The sequence below is a fragment of the Idiotropiscis lumnitzeri genome, chromosome 18 (assembly GCF_059441095.1).
Source record: "Idiotropiscis lumnitzeri isolate Australia: NSW breed Sydney's pygmy pipehorse chromosome 18, RoL_Ilum_1.0, whole genome shotgun sequence".
NCBI lineage: Eukaryota > Metazoa > Chordata > Actinopteri > Syngnathiformes > Syngnathidae > Idiotropiscis > Idiotropiscis lumnitzeri.
Window position 1 is genome coordinate 15,773,344 of NC_142408.1, and position 21,958 is coordinate 15,795,301.

General features: G+C 42.5%; 1 protein-coding gene across 6 annotated transcripts in view; it reads right to left on the reverse strand.

Moving 5' to 3' along the window:
* The window catches only part of mvb12ba (multivesicular body subunit 12Ba), a 98,183-nt gene that overhangs the window by 42,955 nt on the left and 33,270 nt on the right, over window positions 1–21,958 (reverse strand). For 5 of the 6 annotated variants that reach the window (XM_088280592.1, XM_088280588.1, XM_088280587.1 and 2 more), the window contains 3 exons: window positions 20,487–20,616; window positions 4,444–4,587; window positions 3,425–3,519 (listed from right to left, as the gene is read on the reverse strand). In XM_088280592.1, coding sequence (XP_088136718.1) covers window positions 3,425–3,519; window positions 4,444–4,587; window positions 20,487–20,616 — 369 coding nt within the window. The remainder of the gene's footprint in view (window positions 1–3,424; window positions 3,520–4,443; window positions 4,588–20,486; window positions 20,617–21,958) is intronic. The other variant, XM_088280590.1, reaches the window with a different exon arrangement.

Consider the following 21,958-nt stretch of genomic DNA (forward strand, 5'->3'; position numbering starts at 1 on the left):
TGGCAGGGTCTACGGAGCATCACCAACTTCCGTGGCAGCAGCACGACCTCTGTAGACCCGAGTGCATCGCTGGCAGAGGAGCTTAACTGCTTCTTCGCTCGCTTTGACACGCCCCAACCGTCACACCCCCGCACTTCAAGCTCCAACTCCCCCCCACTCATCGTAGAGGAACACGATGTGAGGCGCGCGCTCCTGGCGGTCAACCCCAGGAAAGCTACTGGACCCGACGGAATACCAGGCAAGGTCCTCAGAGCATGTGCCCACCAACTGTCACATGTTTTCTGCAGGATCTTCAACCGCTCCCTGGCTCAGGCAGTCATCCCCTCCTGCTTGAAAACTTCCACCATTATTCCTGTCCCCAAAAAGTCACCAGCCGTCCACCTGAATGACTACCGTCCTGTTGCTCTCACACCAGTAATTATGAAGTGCTTCGAGAGGCTGGTTCTCCAGCACATCAGGGACTGCCTTCCTCCCACTCTGGACCCCTACCAGTTTGCATACCGGGCTAACAGATCCACTGAGGACGCCATCGACACTGCTCTGCATGTTGTGCTGGGCCACCTGGAACGACAGCAGAGCTATGCAAGGATGCTCTTTGTGGACTACAGCTCGGCATTCAACACGATCATCCCAGACATCCTCGTCGCCAAACTGGACACTCTCGGCCTCCCTGCCCTCACACGCATCTGGATTAAGGACTTTCTGACCAACAGACCCCAGACTGTGTTGCTCGGCCCCTACACGTCCTCCACCCTCATGCTGAGCACCGGTTCCCCCCAAGGATGCGTGCTGAGCCCTCTCCTGTACGCCCTCTACACCTACGACTGCAGCCCGGCCCACGGCAACAACACCATCGTCAAGTTTGCTGACGACACGACAGTGGTCGGTCTGATCTCGGAAGGTGACGAGACAGCCTACAGAGAGGAGGTAAAGAGACTGACAACTTGGTGCAAGGACAACAGACTGCACCTTAACTCTGCTAAAACAAAGGAGATTGTCGTCGACTTCAGGAGGAACAAGACGCTGCCGCCCCACCTCTGCATCGAAGGCGTGTGTGTGGAGAGGGTCCACACGTTCAAGTTCCTGGGAGTACAGATCTCCGATGACCTTTCTTGGAGTCACAACACCACAGCAGTGGTAAAGAAGGTCCGCCAACGTCTGCACTTCCTGAGAGTCCTCAGGAAATTCAACCTGGACAGGAAGCTGCTGCTGGCCTTCTACCACTCGTCCATCGAGAGCCTGCTGACGTACTGTGTCTCCACCTGGTACAGCGGCTGCACTGAGGCGGACAGAGTGAGGCTCCAGAGGACAGTCAAAACAGCGCAAAGGATTATTGGCTGCCCTCTCCCCCCACTGTCGGACATCTACACCGCCCGGTGCCTCAGAAGGGCTCTCAACATCGTCAATGACAATACCCACCCAAACTCACACCTGTTCGACCTGTTGCCCTCTGGCAGGCGCTACAGATGCATCAAATCAAGGACCAATAGACTGAGAAACAGTTTCTTTCCGAGAGCCGTCTCCATACTGAACTCTCACACACACACGAGACCACCCTAACCTCGCAAAACAGCATTGTGATGTGTTTCTATATGCCCTATTCAGTACTGAATTCCATTGCACTGTCTTCTTTATTTATCTAATTTATATATTTGTCTGTATTATTGTTGTATTGCACTGGAGAGGGGAGCCCTCTAATCTCGTTGCACACTTGAGTACAATGACAATAAAGGGATTTCTATTTCTATTTCTATTCTATTTCTATGAGCTGATCATTTGAATCAGGTGGGTTGCAGCCGGGAGAGATTGAAAGCATGCAGGAAAGCGGCCCTCCAGGACTGGATCTTGACACCCCTGCCCTAAACACTCATCCCAAAAAAATTGAGGTAGACTTTGTTAACCTGCTCGGAGAAAAACAAAGAAAATTAAATAAGCCAAAAAGTCACAAAATTCAGCATAGAGTAAGATCAACATCTTGACAAATTTGCAGGCAGTTGGATATGTTCAACAGGCAACTGTGTAGTACGTTGAAATGTAAAAAAAAATATTTTTTTAATTTGCCACTAGGTAGCGCTATATGTATTACAGAATATAAACAACCTTCTGTTGCAAATACGACCAAAATGTCGTAGATGGAGGTCAAATGTACAACCAGGGCCTCTTTTTTTAAAGCTTTCTTGGGGCGTTAGCAAGACATCTTTTAAAATTTGCACAATTAAATAATTAAATACAGAATTGACCAGGCCTTCTTTGTGTGCAAAGTTTCATGAGTTTTCTGCATATTGCACTGCATATTCTCAAAATCAGCATCGTTTTATTGGCAAATTGGATGTTAGCATGTCAAAGGCTTTTTGCAAATTTTTATTTTTTTTTTTTTGCGTTTTAACATCATGAAGGCCAGAACATTCTAGCGAGCAAATACGAGGTAGGTCTGGCTAACCTGCCAGCACAAAAACGGCAAACAATATAATGTACTTTCTTAAGCCAGTAGGTGGCACATCCACTACGATGAAAAGTAAGTCCGTAAATGTATTCAGGTGTGTGAAATTTTAATAAGATATTAAGTGGATCACATTAAAGCTGCTTTGAAAATGAATGTATTGCTGGACTGTAATTGTATTGTACGTAACTTGTGCATTCAAAATGGCGGACTTCCTGTTAGGTTTATCACATTACTTTTTTTTAGGTGCTGTTACCTATACTACTAAAGTTCTGTAGTTCTAGATGAAACGTACCACTGGGGCTGCTGCTTTTTTTTAAACTTCTAGGAAGGGCTAAGTGCTTTTACATGAATAAAACTGATGATTTTGCTTTGGTTTTAGTTTCATGAGTTTTTGTGCTTATTTAGGCCGTCAAAATCAGTGTTCTTTTATTGGCGAACTGTGCGTTTCCACTCCCACAGCTTTTTGCAAAAAATCACAAATTTTGTATTTTGACATCATGAAGGTCTAAATACTCTTTAGGGCAACCGTGAGGAAGATCTTGTTAATCTGTCAGGAGAAAAACATCAAAGAATGAAACGTTTACTGCATTTAGCCAGTAGATGGTGCAACCACTACAATGAAAAATAAGTTTGCAGATGTGTTCAGGACTGGACTATTATCAAATGTGAGAAATCTTGATAAGTAATCATAATTTCTGTCAAGTTACTGCAACGTTTGTAGTAAAGGCGACACCATCCTTTAAAGTAAATTCAAAATGGCAGAGCGGTCGCTGCTTGGGCCCTAATGAGAAGAATTTCTACAAAAACAAAAGGGACCTTGCAGCAGTGGCTACGGCCCTAATAATAATAATAATAAAAATAAATAATAATAATAATAATAATGTTAATATTAACAATAATAATAATACTAATAATAATAACAATAATAATATTCCTAAAAAGCATTCAATTTCAACTTTGGAGAGATCTTGAATATCAAACCAGAGATTGCGTAGAGGTTGGAATTTTGGTGCTCATAATCTGGTCGAGTAGCATTTTTTCCTCTGAAACTGGCAGGAAGGGTCATGGAAAAATGCCTGTGGGCATAAAAAAAGGAAAAAGAAAAGAGATTCAAAACATTTTATTTTACTCTGGCGTGGCAGCCATAACTCAATTATTCTAGACACAGAAATAAATTACTTATAAAACACTTTTTTTCCAGAGTTTGCCTTGTCCTGCAACTTTCGCTCAGGTACAACATATACATATTAAAATTACAGCTTGGACTGGCACCCAATATCCAGAAGAGAAGAAAGACGTAGAAGTAGTCGTATTAGTAGAAATGGTGGTGGTGGTAGTAGTAGTAGTCATGCATTGCCGCCAGTGACCACCTTTTTGGGGGGGGGGGGTATGAATGGCATGAGAGATGTATGTTTTGTGTTAATTGTATTTTTGTTTCATTGTTTCCCCGAAGATAGCTGTGATAGGGTCCAGCGCCCCCCGCGACCCTAGTGAGGCGAAGTGGTACAGATAATGAATGGATCGATGATTAGATGTTTGCTTGTATGCTGTTGAGTGACAGTTTTGGCTGATTTAAAACCGTGACTGTAAGGAGTGTGGTGACTAGTGACATCCCTCCCCTGACATTGACTTTCTATTCCGTTATGAAAGCTCATATAGCACCTGCGTGACTGCCATAACAACATCTTCATCATCATCTTTTTGAGAGCTAGCATGCGCCTCATAGTGCGGCGCGCCCAGTGAATGTGTTAAATACTAAAATAGCACCCACAACTGACGCTGCGCCTTTGATACAGCGCATCGTTTGGCCGTGAAAATATTTTGCGCGTGTGTGTGTGTGTGTACACGCACGCACGCACGCACACGCACACCCCCACACCCACACACACACACACCCCACACCCACACAGAAACAAACAGACATACATAAGGTATATAAAAAAAGATAGTAAGTGTAAATCAACATGAAGTAGCAATGAGACAAATGTGAGTGGGCATACTTAGTTATTGAAGCTGGTGGGACAGGGGGTGGAGTGGAGGTAGAATTCACATTCTGAACATCAGTCATGGCTGATGCGTGAGCGGAATCCAGAGTTCGTGGCACGGTTCCCATTCTATACCAGATACCCATGTTGTTTAGCTCTCTGTTAAATAAAGAAGTCATGGTAAAAGTTAAAGCAAAAATGTATGAACTTTTGAGAAACCTGGAGTGTGCATTTATGATCCTTTCGGCCTAATTTATTAAAGGTTTGCATGCACAAAAATTGCCACAAACTTGATTGAGGACTCAAACTGATTTGGAAGCTAATAGGGCTGAATGATCGGAATTTAATTGTGATTTTTATTCGGCCTTGAAAAAAAAAAACAACAACGTGCAGAATGGCGCCGTGCATTTAAAAGTTCTTGACGTGAAAGTACCCAAGCAGGTAGCGTGTATGTGATTCTATACAATACAATACAATTTTATTGATATAGCGCAATTCACAAAAGTTGGAGCAGTAACAAAGGGCTTTCCATATGCCGTCGTATAAATTAGCAGGTAATTAGAACACAAATTAAAATACATTTACATTTGATACCATAAGAACAGCAGAACAGTGACAATCTCATGTGTCGAAAGTTTAAGAATAAAAATGTGTCTTCAAAAGGGTTTTAAAAATGGACAGGGAGGGGCCTTGCCAAACATTTTAATGGGAGCTCATTCCATAGGGGAGTACCGGCAACAGAGAAGGCACAATCCCTCTCATTTCCACATAAAACGTCAGGAAAAACAATCCCAAAGATCCCATCTTAAGACCAGTAAGTCTCAAGACTAATGAAAAAAAACAAAGATGATTTTTTGGGGAAAAAATGATCAAGAAATCATGTTAATGCTTAGTCAAGGCTTCAATATGTATTCAAAGATGCATCAAAGGTGTGGATGTAGCAAAATGAAAACGCAAGAAGCTTGAATTTCACATGGTATTTGTGTACTTGACAAGAGCAATAAGACTGAGTAAGAAAGTGTTCAACATGCAGGAATGAATGGGCACATGTTCAGATGATAGCTTAGTTGACATTTAGTAGTTGAATAAATGCTATATTTTGAAATCAATGAATAATTGTGATGACAATCTCAATCAAAATAATTGTGATGATTATTTTTACATAATTGTGCAGCCCTAGAAGCTAATATATTAGGCAGACACACCTAGGATTTGCAACTGCACAACGAGCAAAAATATTTGTGCAATTTTTCATCAACCATCAACCCAAATGCACAAAATACTGGGGGAAGAACAAAAACGGGTAAATTTAGCACATTCAATGGAGTGAATCATTGGTCAAAACAGCCATAGGATGAATAAAAATATTGGATTATGTTTTCCATTGCCCGGACGCAGGTCAACACGGCCCCCCTCTGGAGCCAGGCCTGGATGTTACTCTCAGTGAGCAACCAGTGACCAGGCCTGAATCCATAAGATTTGGCCAGGGTCAGCTCAAAAATACAAGGTGGGTACGCCTTCCCATGGGCTAACTTATTACCCCCCAGGCTAGGCACCTGTACGTTGGGGTTCACCTCAGTGGATGAGAGGGTAGTCCCTCTGCCTTCAGGTGGGGTAACAGCTCCTGACTGCTCTTTGTGCCTACGCAACTGTTACGACCGGCTCTGCTAGGGAATAAGGGAAGTAACACAGACCATGTTGTAAAATGGTTTGGAACTAGAGTTGACAATTTATTCTTAGTAAAGAAAAGTGGTAGGTTTGGAACAAAAGAGTTTAACAAAAAGGTATTAACCAAGTTCACAAATGTATATAGGTATACAATAGCAAGCGTCTTAAAGGAGTGGAAGAGTTTAAACATGGCTAGTTTTATTTGATGTCCTGCATCTTGTGTCACTGTTATTCTGTGGAATGCTGAGTGTGTGGCTGGTGAAGCTGAACAAAGAAAGTGAAAGAATGTGAAGGTTTGGGAGGTTTTAGGTTGGTGCCTGGCGCAGACAGACATCTCGAGCGGGAAGGGGTCGACAAGAAACTGGACCCTTCAACCACAAGCAGGAGCAGCCACCACTTGAAGAAAGACCAATAAGAGCAAGCTAAAGTTAACTGCAGGATACACATAGCCAATAGAATCATGCCAGGATGCCTTTGTCTCTGTGCCATTTGCATATTGTATAGGATGAATCATTACTGGGCAACTCGGGTAGTACATTCGCTGGTGGCAAGAGAGGTGTAGAGTTGTATTGAGAGGGACCTGAGACCCAGGTGCCATGTAGAAAGTCTGTGTATTGGGAATAAACCCACTTGTGCGTGAAAATGCCGGCTTCCTGATACCTTTCTATTGCAGAACGAGCGCGCATATTGTTGGATTTGTGAGAGTTGGGTAAGGTCGCGAATTGGAGTCAGATTACTAATTTGAGTTTACATTGGGTTAAAGTTAAATTCTAACATTGATATAAAGCTAAATTCCAACAATTTATGGTGACGCCGACGTGATGCATGAGAGGTAAAAGAAGTTTGGAACTTCGAGAAAAACCACATGAGACTGGGTCTCGCACGTCCACACCAGGTGACGACCTGATAAAGGATAAAGGATAAAAGAGCCACACATCCGACCGTCTTTCCTCTTGGGCCCACAGTGAAACAAGGTAAGCAGAACCCTTTCAAATTCTGCACATTGGCAACGCTAAATTATAAGAGGAAGGAGGAGCGGAACGTAGTAAGCGTAAAAGTGTTGGACGCTATTAGGGTGTAAAATCTGGGATTTACCTTCTAGCATAATTAATGGCGCAAAAGTAAAGTAATATAGTTCAAAAAATGAAAGTGTAATAGTGTGGACGTTAGTAGAGTGTAAAATCTGGAATTTATCTACTAGAATAGTTTGGAACTATTCGTGGTTAAGATACGGTATAAAATCTGGGATTTACGTATCGGGACACGGTTTAAAATCTGGGATTTACGTGTCTGTGTGGAAGCTGTGTGAATGTGAAGGCTAAAATTGTTCTGCGTAAGAAGTGTGTTTGGGACACGCACGAGTGGATTTTGATTTCAAGATGGCGAAGGAGAGTTGTAAGTGTGATAGTGGTCTCGGGTCCCGGGTGTGGCACGGAGATTAAGAATAAATTAATAAAAATGAAACATAAAAAAGAGAAGAAAGACATGAAGTAGGGATGAAATAAGAAAAGAGAAAGAAAGAAAGCTAGAGAAAAGAGAAAGAAATTGTGTCAGTGTAGAGATTGGAAGTTCAATAAGAAAAGTGTCAGGTTCGCCGGTCGGCGAGGAGGAAAAGAAACAATGAAAAGGATAAGAATTAGGGTCTGCTGTCAGGAGGAATTGAAGAAATAAATATTTTATGTTTCATACTTGAGTTGATGGTCTTTCTATTAAGGTAACTGTAATTAGTAACTGGAATGAAATGCACAGATGGAAATGACACAAAGAAAAAGAAAAGATTGGTGTTATGAAATCTTGATTGAATGAAGCTTTTGAGAGCATGAGAAACCTTTGCAAGAGCATAGGTGGTTCCGGACTTTGTAGTTTGTGATTTGATACCTTGATCGTTGTGAGTGGCTTTGGTAAGGCTACAGTGAATTTGGAAAAAAATTAAATAAAATAAGAGTGAGGAAGATTTTACAGAAGGCAATGGGTATAGGTGTAATCGTAAAATCATGAGTGTGCTGTAACAAAGAGTTAACAGCTCTTTGAAGTTAGATGCTCGTTCCCAAGTAGGGGGAGGAAGTCAGAGAAAGAGGATGAAGTGATTGAAAAAGTGGAAGAAAAGACGGAATGTCTGAGAGGCATTCATCCACAGTTGCCAGACTTGCAACAGTATGTGTTTGAGCCGCCGCCCGATCCGACGGCGCCATTAATGGCCCCGTAGTCACCTTGGGGGGGCAGAATGGTTTGAGATGCAAAAGATAACATTCACGGATGGCACCAGCGACCATACAATTGATCGAACAGGCTGTGAATAATGAGAGAGAGGGGGCGCGGAGAACAGCAGGGGAGTGTGGAGACGCCCATGCTGGCCCCGGGGGGGGAGCACCAGCAGGAACATGTAAACATTTCAGACACAAGAGGAAAAAAAGGCATCAATGGCAGTCGTTAACTGATTGAAAAGGAAGATATGCCTTTTGGTGCTCTCGAAAGAAGGTCACAGTCCTTTTGTTTCAGAGGTGTGTCTCGGCACCCCCCCTCGATGTTGCAGACGTTGATCTAATCTTCAGGCATCTGCCTCTCCTTGAGGTCTTCTCATGTGGTCGAGCATGGGTCGCACTGTGGAGCAATTCTTTTGCAGTGCTAGTGTAGTAAGGTACGGGATAAAATATATGTATTCAACCTAACAATAAATACAAATTAGCAGGGAATTAGAACACAAGTTAAACACTGAAACATGCAGGGGATGCCTGAGGAACAGCAGGGCGGCGACAATCTTATTAAAATTTTAATTTTTAAGCAAAAGGGATTATGGTTTTGGGATAAGTTTTAAGTGAAGTATTCTATGAACATGTTGAAAGAAAATCTTTGGAACGGGGAATATCTAGCCATTGGAGATTGGTTTACCAAATATAAAGTGGGACTAAATATATTTGTAGATGATTTATTAACTGATGTGTATTAAATGTGACAAAGGTGGAAGACAGATGTTTTTTGACTGTACGACGCGAACGCTGACATGACAATTTTAAAGGACATGACAGCATTCCATAAATACCAGACTGCTAACATCCGCATCTATGAGCTGTTTGATGTCACAGGTGCAGTTTCGTCAGCTACGTCCAGGAGAGGAGAAACGACATCACGGAGAGTGAATGCGAAAAGCAAGAGACCCACAGTTGTAAATTTTGGCATACGCTGGCTAAATTGAGGCAAAATTAAGGAACTGCCAGCACAAATCTCAGTGGAATCAAGGCGGACGCGCCAAGGGAGGGGTCTCTGTGTGGAATTGGAAAGTATCTTTTGGTGAATGAAAGTGTGAAAGAAAAAGTGTTTGTATGCATATGTGGTTTGAGTGAATGTTTAAGGGACGGGCCTCAGGAAAAAAACAGAAAATTGATTGAGGACACCAGCAAGCCCTTACAGTACTAGGGATGCAATGGGCGGACAGGCCTGATCAACCTGAATCCCTATTGCACTCCCAAGTATTGATTTTCAAAGTGTTATTGGAGAAAGATTGGAGTAATTAAATTCAAACATCAAGTGAATGGTTGATTGACGTTATTACACAAAATTTATGCAAAACTGAAAGTTTCAGGATGGAGGTAATTTGGCCCTTCTCACTGGCAATTGCTACTCCTCCAGCTCTCTCCACAGGTTTGAAGTGACATGTGACCTGTGTGACCAGAAGGCCGGAGAACGCCGCTTCACATAGCACCTCACCACGCCCATCCCGGAGGATCTCCTCAACAAGGAGGGAGATATAAAATATTCTAATTTAGGGTCCACGGAACAGATTAAAATATAGTTGTTGCTTTAGCCTGTTCATGTGCTCCACAGGAGTTATTATTATTCACATTGAATGCGCGACTAGATAAGACACGCCCAGTCAAGGATAGGGCAAACTTTTCTTGGAGTGTTCAGACTTTTTCATATAATACAGCACCACAGCAGTGATATTTGAAGTTAATGTCAAATTAGTGGCACTGTTTTTATGAAAATTACTCACTTAACGCAAGGGTAGGTTCGTTGTAGAGGAGATATTTCAGACAAAAATGACCCTGAAGTGGTTACAAGCAGCTGTCTTATGTTGGATGTATGCAATGTTATTCTGATATTTTCCATTGTATCGTATTTCATTGTATTTAGGACTAAGACATTGTAAAACACTGTTTGGAAGAACTTATAGAATACCTCAAATTTAAGAACAAATGGGAAATAGATGTTGAAGCAACTTTAGCTGACCATATGTGAAAAGTGTTAGGAAAACAAAAGACAGGCGCAAATTTAGAGTGATAAGGATCTTTCTGTCTCCCAGCAGGGCACTAAATTAGTGAAGCCAGGATACTGGGTGCGTGTAAGAAGTTTGAAGATAAGACATTCATAATTACCCAAGGGGGAAGGAAGTGTTAGTAACAGCTCTCACAGCTGTGAAGATAGCAGAAAGGTCAACATTGGTTTATTCGACACGTTGTAAAAAGGTCACGTTGGTTGAAATCTCCTACAAAGGAGACACCAGACTAAGAGAGGTTTATACAGAGTTACAAGCGGGACAAAATTTATTTAAGAGGAACTGTCCTCACTTGAGGCCGAGGCCAGATCTGCTGACCAGCATGATGGTCACCAGCTAAATGGGGACACCTCAGGTGAGATTGGCCGTGCCGTGCATCAGATATTTCTGGCCCGTTGGGGTCGATGTTGCTGTGTCTTTCAGGTGGGGAAGGGGGAGACAGGCCTGGTCTATGTGGCCAGGGCGAGACGTGAATGGAGTGAGACTTCCGGCAGTGACCCATCCAATAATGTCGACATTACACAGCTGTTCCAGTTGGCCGTCCACAAGGGCGTGCACCTTCCAGTGGCAGACATCAGGCGAAATAGTCCATCAATGAAAAAATGCTAATCGGCCTAAGTAGAACACATTTTGTACCTAATTTTGCACGACATCAGAAAAGGAAAATATGGGATTGGATTAAGGAGCGTGACTAAAAATTGTTGTACTTGCAGGTTGAGGAGGCCAAGAGAGATAAAAATATTAAAAAAGAGGAATCAGCTAAGGCAGCCACCGACGCACGCGGCTCCCATTGGACCTGCTCCTTCCAGTTCTGCTGCTTCTGAGCAAGGTTCGGGTGACGCAGCGCCGCAGCAGACTGGCGTCCAAAGCAGGCCGGTCAACGAGGTCGGGGCCGCGGTAACAGAGGTACGGGTGGTTATGGACAGGGATTGTGAGTGGGGTGTGCTCTGGCTGCGGGGTGTGGGGTCACTGGGTGATGAGCTGTCCATGCCGAGCCACTTTCTGGAATGTGCCATCCTCCGGTGCCATATCTGTCACAAAGAGTTCCACCAGCGCAGGGGGCACCAGCCACCGTTACCCACTCCCAACGCACTTGACACAAACCCGCTCGTACCCCATTCCATGACAGGGGGCCGCGGAGCTTCAGCGTTCGAGGACTAGCAGGTCCTAGCATTCCGGGGACAGTGGATGGACAAGTTTTCGATGGTGCTGGATGTTGGGGCGAGCTATGAGCTCCTTCCGCAACCCCCACTGAGCCATGTGGACTCTCAAGATTGCCTGAGTCACTGCCATTGACTGAACGAACACTGGAATTCGAGTGGCATTCCCGGATGGGACTGAACTTGACTGTGCACATCCCACGGAGGGAGCATATGTCGTGCTCTCTTCCTTCCCAGTGGCTAAACTGAACTGAAACATTTGAGGGCAGCTCTGAAACCTGGTTCCCATCCTCCCGCGGTGGGTATGCCCTGTTCCTGCTCTGGTCTGAGTGGTTTAGCAACCGCCACCCTTTCAATTCACCAATTGACATATCACATTGTACATGTGATCACAAACATGATTTGGTTTATCAAAAATGCACTCATCCAAATTTAGTCATGAGTGCATCTTGCGTTAGAATTATATATTTGTTATGTCTACCGGCGTTGCCTCGCACGCGTGCCTTGTCCCTGAGCAGCGGAAATGGTATGAATTGTTTACTTTCGCCGAGCCACAAATCGCATTGAATATTGATGCGCGTCATCATACTAGAGATCTAGACCCCATAGTTGTTGAATACTCCGCATCACAATCGGGAGATCATATTTCAGCACCGACTACAAATTCTTTGGTTTTGGGAACATTACTAAATTTCAAAATTTCCAGGGAAGGGTCGCTCGGAACTGGTAGTTCTGTGTGTGTCTATGCTAGAGGTGTTGTGGACCCAGGGCCCGACTGATTTGGGGCTCGGCTCCACAGCTCCGCGATTGTTTTTACTGTCTCTACCCCCTCCCCCAGTTGACAGAATCAGTGTGGGCACAGCCTGTAGGTGGATTGAGCCAATCATGAGACAATAGGAGGTGAAGACTGCAGCGGTCTTGGAGCTGTCTATGTCTTGTAGAGCACCTTTTCTTCCCGTAAAAAATAAAAAATAAAAAGAGGTTTAATTCGGTATCTGCGTTATTATAGTTTTGGGATTTTTTATTTTAAGCATAAATGGTTACTATTTCATTTGGGTTGCTTTAAAATTTGTCAATTAACAGTCAAAATTGGAGCGTTAGCTCGAGGCTTAATTTGTAATCTCGGAACACAGTTAGATATTGGAACTCAGTGAACTAAATTTTATTTAATTTGGTAATGATTTGCCCATGTTGCGAAGCCAGATTCTAGTGTTGTGCCATATTAGCTGGATATCATTAGGACATTATTGCGAACCAACACTGCTTGTGGTGATTATCGGTAAAACTAAATTTATACGTTGGAGAATTGTTTCTGAATGCAATGCCTGTATGGATGCCACGGTTTAGATTTTATTCAACGGTCTAGGAATTGAAATAGATATAATATTTGGTGGGTTTACGTTAAGCACATTATATTATTCAAGTGACTGATACAAGCTTCACAATCAAGTTGGGAGAGGTGATTGAATACAATTAATTATGGTATTGTTGCGATTAAGTTGGCATGCGTTTTTGGAAGGATTGTGTAACGATTGCTGGCATTGCTTTTAAATACTTACAGGATAGAAGGTCAATTATTTAATTGAGCAGGTTTATATTTACAAAATATCTTAAACATTAATTACACAAAAGCATTTATCAGATGAAAGTACGGTGCAATTACACACGAGAGGTCGGAAGTGGTTCCATTACTCACAACTTTGACCCGCACCGGAGTTCTTTCCCCGCTATGTTGAGCCTGATGGTTGACTGCCCGGACGGGCAGGTCAAGAGAGGGGGAGATACTGACCAATTGAAACACATACAAATCAAACATAAAAATGGACACGGCAGTCCTGTTGCTTATTATTTCTGGATGATAGGCTTGCTTTCTACGCTTTTAGTATGTTTGCTTCTAATGTATGTGTTAAGGATGTTTCTATCAAAACAAGCCTGAACAAATGAATCAACCAGTCAAGATTGTCTGTCGTCACGCGCGGAGCAGCCCTCTGCAGTCAGAGGCGAGGCTGGAGCTTCCTGCTCCCCGCATGGTTTTTGTTTGCATCATAGCATGAGCGGTTTGAATGTGCAGTTCATACAGGGTGGAGGACTTGACATTTGGCTCCATCCCACTCGCCCACACTCTTCCTGCCTATTCTAACGGTTTCAGCTTACAAAACACCTTTTGTTCATACTTCTGCTTATTCTAACAGCAAAAGGGAGCATGTTCACTTTGAACTTCATTTGACCTGTGAAGTGTATTTTCACAAGGTTTAACATGTACAACTTATTTGATGGCCATGACGATATTGTTGCGTTAGAAATACTAAGCCTTGTGTTGGACCTCCCGAATGCATAAGTTACAGCCTTAAGAGGCATCGGGCCTCGGCGTTATCTACGAGCGGTCAGGGGTCATCAACGCCCCGGGGAAGGTGTTTACAGAAAAGGGATCTGGCGTTGGGGAGTCACATCTGCGATGGGGCCGTACCTGGCACCCAAAGGAGGCTGAAAGGTTCAGCCAGAGGCCAGCAAGATAAGAATGCATATGCAAAATGGGAGAATTGGATATTAACAAAATTTACCGCACCTGTAAGCATAGTTATAGTTTGAAATTTGATAAAATGACAAAACTAAACAGACAAAACATACAGATGAGAAAGACAAAACTTACATTTCTTTAACAGTATGAGACTGTTTTTGAGACAAAAAATTGTGACGTTACAGTACCACTGCAACCAGACGGTCATGTACGAGGAACGGGAGGACAGCTCGGATAGGTTGACAGACACACAGGTGATATTGTTTTGTAATATTTGTGACCAAGACCCCGAGGTTGGTGTATACGTGAAATTATTCGATCACCCAATTGATTTGGAAAGATTTTCTCCTAATTTTTAATTTTTTACTAATTTTCTATTCATTTTTAATTTTTACTAATTTTTTATTGATTTTTAGTCTTTTACTAACTTTCTATTGAGCTTTACCTCACATTCTATTGATTTGTAAGTTGTTACTAATTTTTCATTGTTTGAGTTTTAGCTCGTGTTTAACAATAAAATAAGGGGTTCGAGTGATGACCTCAGTTGTCTGAGGTCATGAGAGGGAATAAAGGAGTGGAAGAGTTTAAACCTGGCTAGTTTTATTCGATGTCCTGCATCTTGTGTCACTGTTATTCTGTGGAATGCTGAGTGTGTGGCTGGTGAAGCTGAACAAAGAAAGTGAAAGAATGTGAAGGTTTGGGAGGTTTTAGGTTGGTGCCTGGCGCAGACAGACACCTCGAGCGGGAAGGGGTCGACAAGAAACTGGACCCTTCAACCACAAGCAGGAGGAACCACCACTTGAAGAAAGACCAATAAGAGCAAGCTAAAGTTAACTGCAGGATACACATAGCCAATAGAATCATGCCAGGATGCCTTTGTCTCTGTGCCATTTGCATATTGTATAGGATGAATCATTACTGGGCAACTCGGGTAGTACATTCGCTGGTGGCAAGAGAGGTGTAGAGTTGTATTGAGAGGGACCCGAGACCCAGGTGCCATGTAGAAAGTCTGTGTATTGGGAATAAACCCACTTGTGCGTGAAAATGCCGGCTTCCTGATATCTTTCTATTGCAGAACGAGCGCGAATATTGTTGGATGAGTGAGAGTTGGGTAAGGTCGCGAATTGGAGTCAGATTACTAATTTGAGTTTACATTGGGTTAAAGTTAAATTCTAACATTGATATAAAGCTAAATTCCAACAGTCTCAAAATTCAAAAGTCCACACAACGCAAGAGACACAAATCACGCAAGCAAGGCAAACTGCACTGCTATGTCCCAGCCGCCTTGAGCAGCAGAACCGAGGTCCTTTTATTGGTCCCAGCTGCAACAGGTGGCGCTCGTTGATAGGGCTGTCCATTGGGAACGAGTGGGAAACCAGTCCACCAACGAGGAACGAGCGGGAAAGCAGTCCACCAACGAGGAACGAACGGGAAAGCAGTCCACCAACGAGGAACGAACAGGAAACTAGTCAATTTACTTTAGGTACAAAAGGTGAAAAAGGTGCAATAGTCAACACAGAAACAAGGGGCATGGCCTTGTAGGTGGGCCCTAGCCAAAGGCCGTAACACCCCCCCCCCTTAAAATACAAAACAAAAATTTGTATCAAGTACAATGTACTCAAAATACAAAACAAAGTTAAGGTCCTAATTATACTCTGGACAGGGCATCCGCAATAATATTCTCTAACCCCTTCTTGTGGAAAATTTCTAAATTAAAATTCTGCACTATCAGCGCCCACCTCATGAGACGTTAGTTATGGTTGTACATTTGTGAAAGAAATACAAGAGGGTTATGATTGGTAAAAATTATGACAGGCAGACAGCTGGACCCATTGTACACCTCAAAGTGTTGGAGAGCAAGCAACAGTCACAACATTTCTTTCGCAATGGGTGAATAATGTAGGTGGCATCTACTGAATTTTCGTGAAAATAATAGGATGATCTACCCCACTCTCATCCTCCTGCATCAGGACTCAACCAGCACCGGCAAATATGGCAAACGTGCGTTTTACGCTTTCTAACACGTGTTCATTGCTTAGTCTGTGCCACTGAATTCTTGTTTTTTTCATATGGACCAGAAAACGTGGCCGATAATGCGCTACCAGGAACAGGAGGCAAAACAAGCACTTTATCACAGAATCCTAAGTCACGCCTCACGGCCTTTTTGACATAGCGACGCTTCATTTTTGCACTGGCAAGTGCAGTATGGCAGTATTTGTTTGCTTCTCGAAGACGCTCGCAAAAGGTGCAAACATAATCACGAACGTTCTGTGAAACAGAAGACGGTGTTAACATTTTCTCCTTTAGTGCCTTTGATGGTGGAATTAATTTATTTGGTTTCCCAACTAATTGGCATGTGTGGCATGTGCGACAGTGTGCGGCTACATCCTGTTTCAAACCAGGCCAAAAGAATTGTTTGAGAATGAGCTGGTATGTTTTAGTGACTCCTAAGTGTCCCGACCACTGGCTTTCATGCGCCAAAGCTAAAATGTGCGGTCGATACTTTCTTGGTACTACTACCTGATAAACTGTAAGTAAATTTGAATCAGTGGGTTTAGACCATTTTCGCATTAATACTTTTTGGTCAAAGAATTAACCCGTGCGTGCGTTGTCAATTTGGTTGCTACTCACAACACTTTTAAACAAGGTGCGCAAGCTTGGATCCACTGTCTGCTCTGCACATAGGTGGTCACAGGAACACAGCAGCTCCAGACTGTCTGTCGGAGTTACAGAAGCGATTTTGGTTTCTTTGGGTTTTTCAGGTGGTTTCGGGGTTGAGTTAGTCTCAATTTCGGGTTCACCTGTTACTTCCATGGGTTCTGAAAGGGCAGACACAAAAATGCTGTCACACAGATCAATATCTGTGTTTTTATGCGACTGAGCACGCGTAATGGCACATATAGGATATAGCTCTGAAATATTTTTGTCACTTTGAGGACTGTCTACCACCTCCAAGGAAGGAGTTACTTTACCCCCTGCGATGTAATTTTCTATTAGCATTTGCACACCCTCTATTGGCAACTCAGCGCAAACTGCAACAGGGAAAAGTCCAGTAACAAGTTTTGATTTTACATATACTTGATGAACAGGCCGAGGGCTATCTCCCATCTCCTCGAAGTTCCGATCCATCTCCACAATAAGATGTATCAGAAAATGGTAGTGCACTAGCCAAAATTACTGATTGAGAGGCACCAATGTCTCTGAGAACGTGAATAGGGCGCTGATTAGAGGCGTCCCCGAAAAGAGAGACAACTCCCTGAAAAACAAATGGCTTAAAACATGGGTCAAGTATTTGTTTGGCTTTGGGGTTTAAACTAACGGTGTTGGATGTAATTAAACCAACATCTTTGGTTTGGGATAAAGACCGATCGGATTTTCGTTTTAGCATGGGGCAGACTGAGATGATTATATCCAGTTTTATGGCAGTAAAAACACTCTCAGTCTTTGTTTGTGAGCTTAGGATGAGAAGTGCTCATAGCTTGGTAAAGACATTACTGTGGGTTAATACAAATTCATCTGCTAAAACATCATCTCCAGAAAGATTGTTCACTTTTTGCTCATTTAGGTAAACAACATGTTCTGGGAGATTTCTCTTAAAGTCCTCCAACAACTTGAGTTCCCGAACAGTGAAAAATGTTACAGCTTGGGCAGATGCACACCATTTATCAAAAAGAGTTCCCTTCTCCCGAACAAATTTAAGTGCGGTTTGGGGCTTTTCTATGATTTCGAAATTTTTGTCTGTATGCCTCAGGCACTAATTGGTACGCATGCAAAATGGCATTGACGGTGTCATAGCATAAACTTTCTTCAAGGGGCAAGGCCACAATTACTTCCTGTGCTTTTCCATGCATTTTAGATTGGCCAAATATCACGTGGCCACTGTAAACCCATCGCAATTCTTTCAAACGCGGAGAAATATGCAGGTTGAGGGCGTCTGGTTTGGTGGTCACAGTATCTTTTTTCCAGATGATGTGGAGCTCTTGGCTTCTTCTTAGCCGCAATCTTCAACTCTCAAGGGAGCATTTCACATTCAAGTGTGAAGCGGTGGGGATGAAATTTAGCAACTCCAAATCTGAGAGCACAGTCTTCAGTCAGAACAGGTTGAAGTGGAGTTTACTCTCCCGGTCTGGGAAGAGTATTTTGGGGTCTTGTTCACAATAAATGGGAAGCTGGAGCAGGACATAAACAGGCAGATCAGAGCAGCGTTTGCAGACTATATCGGTCCGCTGTAGTGAATAGGGAGCCGAGCCGGAAGGTGAAGCTCTTGACTTAGCAGTCAATTTACATTTCTACCCTCACCTAGAACAACCAACATACTAGATATAAATGGCTGAAATTAGGTAGGAAGAGTCTGAGTCTACATAACGCTGCAGAGTTGAGTTGAGTGACCACTCCTGTTGGTCATGGTTTAAGTCAGTTGACAACAGAGCAGTAAGTACGTGTGGGAGCAAGTTGGATAAAAGGCCGGCTGTCCACAATGTCGAAGTCTGTCTTATCAATCATGTTATTGCAAGCAAGAAACATCAGAGGTAAGATTAACTATTACACGACAGACTATTAAAAAAAAAAAAAAAAAATTGCTACCCAGAGCACACCACTCGCGACATCTCTCTAACAGGCCATCTGATTGGCTGAGCCTGAAGCACTATCAGAATGCTTTGGAGCACTTTTTTTTTTTTTTTAGAATTAGATACATGTTTTGTGTTAATTTCATTACTTTTTGGGATATGAATGGCATGAGAGATAAATGTGTTAGTTGTATTCCTTGTGTTCCTTGTTTTGGTTGTTTTATTGTTTGCTAGTATGCTGTTCAGTAGTGATGTGGTTCTCAGGTCGAATCCCTGAAGCGGGTGTCGGTTAATGTGGATGAGTGGTTCATGAACGGCAAGTCGATACGCGTGTTGATGACGTACCTGGCGACGTTTGAAGCCCCGCGAAGCGGGTGTACCACGTGACTGATTCAGTAAATAATTCTCTAGGTTTGAGTGTAGTTCAAAATAATATTGTTTTTAAATAACAATTGTGATGGGGTTCAAAAACAGCTCTCAAGTAAAACTATGGCCAAGCCGAAGGGTGTAGAGTTCTTCCAATTTTATTGCATATATCAGTCCAAAATAATGCTCCGTACATACCATTCGTTGCTCCTCTCTGTAGCCAGCACACAGGCTCACACGAAGAAAAACAAAGACATCGGATGTCCGCCTTTTAAAACCCTAGGCCCCTCCCCTAAGCCAATAAACGCAAAACATGATTGTTCTCTTCTTCAGAACACAGTTTATCATCACTAATAATATTCATAATTGTAGAAAAATATAATCATTCAACCAGCCATAATCCTGCTCCTTTAGACTGCCCAAAACAACAACAAAAACATACTTAACTTGAAACGCGGTACTTCGCCGAGACGTGCCAATGACGTCACCCGCAGACGTCCCACGCATGACGCTACAATACCTGGAAGTAACTGCGGCGCTCGGTTTGACGGTGGCGTGCCACGAATGACAGGCGGACACCGGAGAAATGTTTGTAGACCACGAGGACAATGGAAAGAAAGTTGGTTTGACCGACAACCTCTATGAGCACAGGCAGGGTTGACGATCTCAACGGAAAACGGCTTTATGGTACGTGTGTATGTGTGTGCGTGTGCGTGTGTGGATATGCGCGAATGTTGGGTTGGAGGCAGCGTCTCCCTGCAGCACCTGACGGGGCCACTCCGTCACACAATGAATACGCACTTTATTTTACCTCCCTATTTCACATTTTCACTTATTGCATAAGCACAAACATGGACAAAGCAACACAGAACAATTCATGTTAAAACACTCTTCAAAAATATATTTTTTTTGTATTCAGAGCATGATTTACAGCCCACCATTTTATTGCATGCACCGAGCATGTTATACATTTTTCTGCCCACATGACGGCGTAGTCGAGGAAATGAATCATCTTGAAGCCCCTATGTGTGTGTGAATTAATTCCCTGCAGACGCGACTGCTTTATGGGGTTTCATTTTGCCATCACTACTTCAGTTGATGTTGGGTGATTTGATTTAAACCCGTGACTGTAAGGAGTGTGATTAATAGTGACATCCCCCGCCGACATTGTGTGATAATGTACTATTAATGGCAATGTTACTAACTCACTGCTGGTTGTCACAAAAGCTTTCCTCGTACCTGTAGGACTGCTAAAGATGTGAAAACTTTAAAACATCAAAACACATGCAAGCAAGCTAGCTATTGTTTTAGCCCTGGAGCATGTCTTGACATACCTGTGCCCAATAATACGGGGTACCCTTTGCAAGTGCTTAATATAGAAAAAGCACATGCAACTGAGACTGACCTTTAATGCAGTGCGCCCTGTGGTCGTGAAAATATGGTAATTTTTGCGGGGACAATTGTGTGTGTAATGAGTACAATTACAATAAAACACAGAGACAAACCCAATAAAGGTGTATTGTGGGGGAGCCTGCTTTGATCTTCCCAGGATACGAATATCACAGATGGCTGCCTCTGTTGAGTCTCGTGGAATAAACTTGATACAGAGTCTCCTCTTCCTGAATGCCTGTTCTTCTACACAACAAAACAAGAAAGAGTCAGTTGTCTGAGAAAAAAAAGACATATTAGTAAAAGGTCAGACCACATACGATACAATACAATACAATACAATAGAGCTTTATTTATAGAGCACATTTCACAACAGCTGAAGCTGTAACATATACTGTTGACTACTTGTTAAACCACTCAAAGCAAGCTGCCTTTTTGTTTTTTTTAAATATATATTTTTTGGTTTTTAGTATACAAACAGCCAAAACAATCAGTGAAAAAAATACCATGAATAGAATAAGTAAAAATAAAGTAGACTTTTTAAAAAATGCTGTGATAAATACCAGTTTCAACAATGGCCCTTGTCTGGGTCCCAAACTTCCACCAGTTCTTTTATTTTCTATGGCTACATAAATAAGAGGCTAAGGAGGTGGTTCACAAGGGACCAGATAAGACTGCTAGACCAGACAGATGAAACTATGTGGTAGAAAAGTAATTAGTCATAACAAAAACAATTACAGACATTGCATATTTAAATACATGACATGCTTGATTTTTAAAACATCGCCAGTGCGAATAGTAAAGTCAATGTAAAATCCCAATGACATACTAACAGGAAATTAGCATCCACTTCCATACTGATATTCATTCAGATAAACAATATTCACACATAAATGCTGGAAGAACAAATACACAAAGTATTCACACCCATGAGCAACATCAAATTTCTTGTCACAGAACAAAGGAAGGGTGTTTCAACTGTTTGCATGAGAGGAAATATCACAAACACAATAATACATCACTGTTTTTGTTCAAAAGCACTCTTGACTAAAAAAGTTTTCGGACACACTTTCCAGCAATCAGTCAAATGGTTATTGATAGAAAATTCCAGAGGCTGTTGATTGTGATTCACACAAACTCCCAAAAAATGATTCACAATCACAAATGGATATGCTTGAAAAATGAGAAACTATAGGATCACCCCGTCTATGTGCATAGCAAAAAAGCCCCGACTTCCCTGTTATACATCCATTTAAACACACCTGCTACGCGCTTGTCAATCAGTGAAAAACCTGTGAGCCTGCCATACCATCAACAACACACAGAGTGGGTGGTTAAGGTCTTGTAGGCCTTCTCTGCTATATATATATATATATATATATATATATATATATATATATATATATATATATATACGATTGGGTTTCTGCATTTTCGTTAAGTGAACATGATGTCCTGCACAAATGATAAAAATTGCGATGTCGACCAAACTGCTGGAATTGATTATGTTAATAATTTGCCAACCCAAATTAGTATCGTAAAATGCCTTGCAGTTGAAATGGAACAATTTGGTTCTAATTATACCGAC